Source organism: Amphiura filiformis, chromosome 3, assembly GCF_039555335.1.
Source record: "Amphiura filiformis chromosome 3, Afil_fr2py, whole genome shotgun sequence".
NCBI classification, from domain to species: Eukaryota; Metazoa; Echinodermata; class Ophiuroidea; order Amphilepidida; family Amphiuridae; genus Amphiura; species Amphiura filiformis.
In genome coordinates this window covers 34,851,448-34,861,360 of record NC_092630.1, presented here as the reverse complement: position 1 = coordinate 34,861,360, position 9,913 = coordinate 34,851,448, and the positions used below count along the sequence as shown (strand labels likewise).

At 36.0% G+C, this 9,913-nt stretch overlaps 1 protein-coding gene across 1 annotated transcript; it reads right to left on the bottom strand.

Annotated features, from left to right (window-relative positions):
• Positions 1-337: 337 nt before the first annotated feature.
• Positions 338-2,411, bottom strand: LOC140147216 (retinoschisin-like). Its single transcript, XM_072168995.1, has 4 exons — positions 2,354-2,411; positions 1,785-2,101; positions 1,238-1,376; positions 338-393 (listed from the first exon to the last, which is right to left on the bottom strand). Exons 1-4 carry the CDS (start codon positions 2,409-2,411, stop codon positions 338-340), a joined length of 570 nt encoding a protein of 189 aa, XP_072025096.1.
• Between the last annotated feature and the right edge of the window lie 7,502 nt (positions 2,412-9,913).

Genomic DNA, 9,913 nt, shown 5'->3' with positions numbered 1-9,913 from the left:
TATGTAGTAGTTCTCGCAGTCCGAGACTCTCGTGTGACGTCACTTCTACCATCGTGACGTCACAGGTCAAGAATACAGAGCCAATTCAAGATCAGTCGGCCGGCCTGATGATGCGTCATGGATATGACGGGATACTGTAGCCATCATAAATAGTAAGTCCAGTTGAATAGAATTATAATTTAGTCAACTATTTGATCTACCTGGATAATTGATAATATTCATAAACACAAGAATAAATAACTAAACGACCACAGCGGAGCAAAGGTAGCAGCTGTAGTTGCAGCAACAACAACAGAACAGCAAGTACAACAAAGCACAAAAGGCAAAATAAATTGAATTATTGTATGCTTATCTTACGAACATCCAGACCTACCTCTACTTCACCCGTTTCATCTGTGACAAAATCAAAGTTAACATTGTCCAAGCTGAAATCTACTTTGTATGTTTTCAGCCAATAGTCCCACTCGGATTCTCCCCCCTGCACTACTACGCCAGTAACTCGAACCTGCCGATAGAAGTTCACTCCTATGTATTGGTTTGTATTTTGATAATAAGGAATCCACGCGCGGTAACTAGACATTAAACGACTGTTTATCAAATCCCAATTGCTATGTGTAGTAGAAACCATTATTTGAGTATCCGTTATTGTTCTGCTCTCAAGTCCCATGGCGTCTGTGCATGGTAGCTCTGGACCTAGACAATGACACATTCTCAGTTAATATCCATCTCATCTCATCTCATACTGGTATAACTTTGAAATGGAACGAGCATTCTATGAACAATCAAGGTCGTCTCCCCTAAATTTTTCCATAGGGTGACGTCTAAAAATATTCTAATAGAAGGAAAAATAAAGCAATTATTACCCTGTGTATTTCCCTGAAACACCGTGTTTTGGGCTTCATTTGAGTTCATTTTACTTGACAAACAATTTGAGACCAGTTTCATTGACATCGGAGCACTTTTAGTTTTTGACCCCTGTATAGCGAAACAAGCTAACCACCCCACCCACAATTTTAACTTTTCTGCTTATAAATCAAGAACGGTATGTCAAAGATAGCTCAAACTATACTTTTCTGAATCGTTATGACCAGAGTAATACTTTGGTGCTGTTTGTTTTGAAAATATTTGAACAATTTATACTTTTTCTGGATCGTTATGACCAGAGTAATACTTTGGCGCTGTTTGTTTTGAAAAAATTTGAACATTTTTGTGCATACGGACCTTAGAGAAAACATACCTGGGCATCCTAGAAGCTCCAGCCTCGTGCTAATGTTACCGTGCCATTCTATTGGACGTATTCGTATGTATTGAGCTACGAACGGTTCCGCAAAATTATGGCTCACAACTGTGCTTCTATCGGTGTTGCCATCGAAAATCTAATAGCAAAATGAAATGGAAAAATCTTGATTGTTTTGTCTTTGCTCAAATATATAAGGGAATGAGATCTTACAATGTTAGCGGGGATTGAGGAAGAGTAGTGCATGTTGGCAAGTTGCAGGAATAATGTGAATTTATATTGAATCACATTAGGACCTTAACCTGCAATTTAGCAGAACTTTTGTCCATTTAGTGCAATTTACCCAATTTACCAATGACATGGGACCTGTCACCAAAACACCATTGAATTTTCTTTGGCAATAACAGCTATCAAATCCATCTAAACTGATACATTTGAGCTACTTTTGATTAATACTGATTTTCATAATATTTCTTCATTTATTTTTTCTATATGGCATATATTAATTCATCAAATTATCTTTTTATTTGTAGTATAAATTACTAACCTCTTCGGCTCCGATGTCATTCAAGATAGAAATATCCCAAATGTCATTTCCCAGGCTCCCTTCAACTTTAAATTTAGTTACCCACTGGTCAGCATTTGGATTTCCTTGAATCTGAACACCAGTAATGTTGATCTGACGATAAAGACTTATTTTCAACCACTGATTTAGATCATCCGTAGCGGCTACCCATGCTCCCTGGTTATTTAGTCGAGCTTGGGCGGCATCGGCACTTGCGGCAGAAATATTTAGTTCACTTGACGCGGTTAAACGGCTGTCAATGATGGCTCCCGTCTCAAGTCCTAATACATTGCTGCAAGCTAGACACCATAATAACATACGAGTATGTATATAACAGAGAGGTATTACGACAGAGAAGCAATACAAATTTATTATCCTCGCGAACCAAAAGAGCTAAAGAATAAACTCCTGAAATCGATCAATCACAGAAAGTTTTAAAATGTGAAAAAAGTATGCATTGCTTGTAATTTAATGTAAAGTAAATTAATGTAATGTGAATAAAGATTGCAAGTGAATGTGTTGTTGCGTCTGCCTACTGGCACACAACTCACCCGCTAATTCACTCATTAATGTGCCTTTAGGTGAATTGGCATTGTTATTTGTGCCCATACTGTTACCTTTCCCTTTACGTTTTAAACAATTATTCTTGACAACATTAATTTCCAAAGGTTACATCAGATGACTTTAATTAGTCCAGCTTTCCAGAAAGTGACTTTTGTCTAAGCCAATTCCTTGACAAATGTTGACAGTTGGCAACGTTTGTCATGTTGAAAGCACTGTTTTTGCCTGATTACCCTTTTTTTTTAAAAAAAGATTAACGATGGTAGATAATTACGACAAATTATTTAAGGGATTTGAATTATTATCTCAGTCATGAACTTACCTCCTAGCACGCAGCTTTCGTTCAATATACAGGTTTCACAGAACAAAATTAAATAACACATTCGAATGATGTATAAAGCCATGTTATGTTGAGTTAATACTCTTCGATTCACTTTGACCGCCAATGAATGCTGAATCCGAAGAATGTTTCATCAGTTACTGCTTCTAACGGAGATGATACGGCACTAATATAAATAATTTCATCGTATCATGCACGTTATTGCATATAAATTTTACATTGGTTAGGCCTATATTTTAATTAATACAGTGATTAAGGCAACGTTGCTTCCTGGCATAGTCATCTTCTTGCAATCATTATCAATTGATACTTCATTGATATACTGTTATTTTAATTAAGGAAATAATTTGCATGCTTCATGTACTTCTAAATGAAGATAATCATATCAATATTTCATGATTGTAATATTAAGCAAAATATACTCCTCATTACTTAAACATGTTAAGTAGGCCGATATTGCTTTAAAAATCCAATTTGCTATACCGAGTTCCTATAGGATTGTCAAAATAACTATAACCCGGTAACTGTCAAAATATCTATAGCACGTAACTCGACTTGAAAATCATTATAATGAACGTATGAGTCTCTCGTGTAAACAAAATTCATATGAACTTATTATCGGTTGGATACAATTTTTAGAGAGACTGTACACGTAAAATCTTCCAGAAAACTAGGCTTTTTGGTATATAATTTTACACTTTTGCCTGTGATCGTTATGAAAAGGGCTTTATTGTTGTAATGTTGGCGCCTAGCTCGCAAAACTTATGTATTTTACACTAATTTGGCCCATGATCGGGGTGAATTTTGGTGGAAAACGGGCTCCCTGTCCCTTTTCTTCTATCTTTGCCTTCCCGATTTTCTCGTTTATGTTTAGTCAAATGGGCACTTCTCTTTCATTTGCTGTCCTTTGCTGACTACGCTACCGCTAACCCTTTCCAAAATGGTTTTTAAAAAAAACTTCTCCATTTGCGCAGTAAGAAACTCAATCACAATAATTATACATGTTTGTTTATACATTTATTTATTTTTAGGCCTTTTTCCTTTGCACATAATGCAAATAGAGCTACGGTATGTACTAACTCATGAACTGGTATTAATATAGCGTATTAGTGAATGCTCCATTGAACAGTGTACTTATATTTATAAATGCGCTTTTATAAATACGCTTGTAGGCAGTAAGTCTCGAAGTGACCTTCGGGTGGTCTTCCTATACATTTGAATGCAAAGGCGCAACAACATGAGACTACTGTGCAGCAAAATTGTCTATTTTGTTCAAATTTGTGATTATATTGTAAACGTTTCCATCGTTTAATGCTTTTTTCCGTCGGCAAATACTTTCAAAATGCAGTTGTTTTTGATACCATATTACAAATTCGGAATCCCCTCATGTGTAATAATTTTGCTATTCAATTAATACTTAAATTTGATGATATTTTTATCTGCAGAGTTCCTATCCTTTTCTGTATAGTGGTCAATGCATGAGGATTTGGTCACGGGTAACATTTCCCAATATGTCAGCGCTCTAATAGGAAACAATAGAACAATAAACCCTGCAGTGCGTTGGTCACAAACATGACAAAGATACTGCCTGTTTGTCAAAGATGCTCAAATGAGTAAACTGATTTCCTTTCCTTGAGATTGTGCAGGCCTATACATTCATGCTCAACAGTGTACTTCGGTTATATTTATAAATGCGCTTAATAAATACGTACTTGACTCATGGGCGTGAAATAAGGTAGGCGGTAAACAACTGTACATCGACGGCTAAAGTGTGCCTTTAGTGCTTTCGGCTACACAATCACACCACTGGGTTGTATGAGAACAAAAGGTACCTCTCGCTTAAGTGAGCGCTTTCACATACATTTGTTTTGATCACTTATTGACAGTAGCTTGCCTGGCAAAGCGTTAATACGCTGTCGGGCCAATTATCGATTTAATGGCGGCTGACTGAGTTGATGTTCTTTGTTTGCCACGCACATGTACAGGCAAGCAGTATGTCCATTCACAAAGGACATGCAGACATACTTCTGGTGCGTGTGAAGCAAAGAACACCAACGCAGTAACCAGGGCATTTAGAAAACTACCAACTTGCAACTTTACGCTTATTTTGTGGTAGCAGGTCACATATAGTAAAACACCACAGGACGGCTTACGCAATACTGTGGATAGATGTCCATGCGATGCGTTAGAAACTTAGCACAAACTGAATAACCCAGTAACTATACACAGTAGCTACACACAATGACTACACTTCAATTCTATTTATTTAGTTATACACTCAGTAACACCGTGTAACATTCAATTTATCGGCAGAAGTAATAAGTAGCGTGCATTGGGCTATTCCAAAAAATAGATGCACATCTCGGATTTCTAGACGTTTTTTTTTACCAGTAATGATTGCTTTCAAATTGGCTAAATATGAAAAAATTGTTAATTTGAAAGGCTGATCTCGAATAATTACGCGATTTTTATACGTTTTGTTGAATTTCCAAGCGTTTTCTAGTAACATTGGCTACTGGAATTCTAGTCCTTTTCAGGAGGCAAACTTGGTAATGCAGACATCTCTTTTATTGAAACTATTTCATTACTCTCCCTATAGGGAAGGTGCAGTTATTTTCTGGAATCGCCCATTCGTAGGCTTACATGTATCGCTCATCACAATTAACACATTTTACAGACACCTATTGTATTTGCAGCATCGTAAAATAATACAAATCACTTGTTATAATAGGCTACATCAAAAGTAAGGAGGCAGGTTTCATACCATAGTAATTCACATCAAACGTACCCTCCATCTATAAACAAACATCGAAACCATCTCGTTATTTTGCTACCCTCACATCCCTGTTTATACCAAAGCTGGTATCTCGGGTATATCCTCATGAATAACTGGTATCATTTACGTCACATCAATCCGTCTTGCAATGTGTGTGTGTGTGGGGGGGTTCAGCCTGAATTGTCAAAAAGTCGCTGAAAAGAAAATAATTTTGCTAAATGGTGGAGGAGATTCTGATGTCCCCCTGCATTTATCAAAAGGTGTGGATTTTATTCTGTTTTAACCGCTATGGAACCTTGCTCATAACTCCGGAACGATAAGCCGTAGGTGGGTCAAAACATACATTTACTGAATCACAGGAACAGTGCTGTATGGGTTTTAAAAAATATTAAGAAATCGAACAGCCCAGGTGTAACAATTTTAAGAAACTCCATTTGTACCACCCATAAGACAATAATCAGTGAAGAAAAACACTTTACTTGGTCACACCATCTAACCTGAGAAACAATATTTTTTTTATTTCTACCGATAATGATGCATTGGTACACATCAAAATAAATAGATAAACATTATGAGTAACTGTGCAACAGTTAACTTGGTTGAGCAAAATTGGAACAACGTTTGGCAAAGTATTATGTATTATTAGGCTAAACATGGACCAATTTTAGCAAACCTTTGTTGTTAACGTTTACTCAACAAAGTTAAATGTTGCATCATGCAACATTGGGTAAAATCCTAACATTTATGCAATATTTCTGCAGTGTTGTTTCTTATGCTGTACCAAATACAACGTGGGGGATTTTTGTATGGTATTAAAAATGTCAGGTGAGTTTTTAGTGTCACATTTTTTCTTTTAACAGCCAATTTGCATTTTTTGTACACATAGGCGATAGGAAAGGATATAATAGCATGCTCTCTGTTATGCAAATTTACATGTTCTACAGGCAGGGACGGATTGAAAAGGGTGGGACCACTCATGAAAATTTGTCCAACTTGCTTCGCTTGCCCAAATTTAAGGCCAATACAATGAATATGACTCAATTGGTTTTTCTCGGTGGAGCCCAGGTTTTTTCTTTTATTTATTTTGAACAGTGTACTTCGGTTATATCTATAAATGCACTTTTATAAATGCGCACGTGACCCATGGGCACGACATACCATGACCAGCAAGCGTGACCAATTCCCCATGCATTGACTACTATACAAAAAGGGATAGGTACTCTGTAGATAAATATCATCAAATTTAAGTATTAATTGAATTGCAAAATTATTACACATTTTGCAATTCCGAATTTGTAAAATGTTATCAAAAACAACATTTTGAAAGTATTTGACGACGGAAAAAAAAATTCAACGACGGAAACGTTCACAATATAATCACAAAGTTGAACAAAATAGACAAGTTTGCTGCACAGCAGTCTCATGTTGTTCCGCCTTTGCATTCAAATGTATAGAAAGACCACTCGCTATGTAGAAAATCACTTCGAGACTTACTGTCTAGAAGCTGTTATGGCAGCGCGGAGGTGGTCACGTGCGCATTTATATATATAACCGAAGTACACTGTTGAAGGAAGAGGAGGGACCTCCCCCTTGGATCCGCCCCTGTGAATCTTTTGGGAACTACCCGTTTTACTATGCTACTGGCTGAAATTTGGTGAACATCAAAAGGGAACAGGAGCATTCAGTAAATAAACGACAAAACTGCTTCTTTACTGTGTTTCTTTCGGATGTCCGTTTAAAAAATGTTTCCGTTTTAAAACAGCAGAAATGCTGTAAAAACACAGACATGTTCTGTAAAACAACAGAACGTAAAAACGGAAAACAAAAAGAACCAGATACATTTTGTAAAAAACAGGACAATTGCTGTAACATTGCAGTTTTGCCGCTTGTTTACAGATAACATTTCTATACAGTTATATATATCTTAACAAAACTATATCTAAGAACATAAATACAATATTCTTCAATAATAGTGTTAGAAAAATTAACACAGCCTTATATCATTGCCATTGTAACTGATAACCAATTACTATGCTAATAATTAGTTCTTCCTATTTAATACAAAGAACCAAATTTTTTGCAGTGTTTTTCTTATAATGTACCAAAAACAACGGGGGGGTTGTATGCTGTTAAAATGACTGTTGAATTTTTAGTGTTACAGTTTTTTTCAGCTCACAGCCAACTCATTACATTCATTTTGTACACAGAGGGGCTAGGAAATGATATAACCTGCTCTCTATTATACGAATTGACATGGTCAACAGGCAGGGACGAATCCAGGTTTTGAAAGGGATGGGGGCCACTCATGAAAAATCGTCCCATTCACTTCGCTTGACCAAATAAGTACGACACAATTTGCTTTTCTTGGTGGAGGCCGAGGGTTTCTTTCTTTGTTTCTTTCTTTTTTTTTCTATTTTGCAATGCTAGCAGCTGAATTTTACGTGGTGAAAGTCACAATATAAATACATTCAGTGAACATCAAATAAACGGCAAAACTGCTTTTTTGTTGGTTTTTTTTGTTTGGATGTCCGTGTAAAAAACTTTTCTCTGTTTTAAAACAGCAAAAATGCTTTGGAAAAAACACAGAAATGTTCTGTAAAACAACAAAACGTTCTGTAAAAACCGAAAACCAGAAACATTCTGTACAAAACCAGCACAATTGCTGTAACAAACCAGGATAATTGCACTTTTGCCGCTTGTTTTACCTTTCTAACAGTGTGCAAACAATTATTGTATACAGTGCAATATTTTTCCTTAATAAAAATTAACAACGCCTTAGTAAATTCACTGTGCAGAATATGAAAGAGCGTTATATCTTAACAGAGTGAGCTACAAATTTTCACTCTCGTTGGTGAAAGGGAGGGAGAGTAATAGGTAACCTCAATTTGAACAATCGTCACTTTTCTGTAGGGATCTGCTCATTGCTTATTATTTATTTCACCGCATTTAAAAAAATAAACTTAGAATAGAAACATCTTTTGATATCTGATCCTGAATTACCAATTTAAACAATTATATAGCATATTAACATTATACTATACTTTTAAGGGCTGTAAACATTGACATGGTTTTTCCCATTGGGCCACGTTATATACAACATGGCTCCATATCAAAGTTTAACTTATTTAAATATTATATTTTATTGTTTGATTGTATGCATGGTAGTCTGTGTCACAGCCTGAAAAATTAATGAAAACTGCTGACATTTAGCGCGTTTGCCGAATTCGTCTCCCCGAAACTGGCGCAGTACCAAAATGTGGACATTTTTTGACGAAAAAGCCGTAAAAAAACCTGATTTTTTCTGAACTTTTTGGGACTTTTTGTACACTTCAGCAAATTTGGGGGGATGCGACAACCCCCCCCCCCCCCCTTGCGTTGGGGCCTTCAGCGTGGAGATTTTGAAATTTTGCTGGCCTCGGTGTATTCAAAATCTCAAGGCGGTGAGATTTCGTAGGTACCCAAAAAATATGCTAACGTATAGGTTTGTGTGTCACAAGGTTATCAAAATCGAAGAGTAAGGCTATTATATGTTCATGTATTTATGCTTTATATGTTCAGCCCCTTGAGATTTTTAACGTAATGTTTTATAAGAATAAAATATTTGAGTACTTATGAATCCAATAATTTGATACAGGTTAAGTTGTACTGCAGTATTCAGAATATACAATCGACCACATGTTGCCAAATTGCTGAATCCAAAAAAAATGTTGGTTCTATATATCCTAAAGAATATTATGCTAATTTGTGATAGAACTAATTCCATTTTTGTGTATCTGAAGAAGGGTATCAAAGTGTCAGACAATTGGACAAAACATGATGCATTAGCGAAAATCTAAAATGTGGGTATGTCATGGGACTCCCTGGCTTAAATGTTGTTTTCTGATACGAGTACTTATATTCCAAAAAAATTATTCAGTTTTTAAACTTAAACGTTGCACTGCAATATCCAGAATGTTGCCAAATACAACCGATCGCAAGTCATATTGCCGTATTGAATCCAAAAGTTTTTAAGGGATAATCTGATTGCTAATGCTGAACTAGAACACACTGACATCCATTGAAATAAACATTTGGACAATTTAGAAATAAGCATAAACGTGATACCGTGCAAATAACACACATGAAAGGGATCTAATATTATCAATATATACAAAATCTGGCATTTAAAGGGGCATTTCGTGATCCACAGCCTCATCCCCCACTTTTCTCAAAAAAGTTGAGATTTTTATATCACTGGAAACCTCTGGCTACATAATGTTTATGTACAAAATATTTCTTGCAGATTAATTCGTTTTGCAAAGATATCGTGAAATTTGAATTTCGTTCTGGTGCACCAGAACGAAATTACAACGCATTGTCTATGGAGCAGTGTAATACACATAATCATGCATAACTCGCAAACGCAAAATCGGAATCAACTGAAATTTTGGGAAT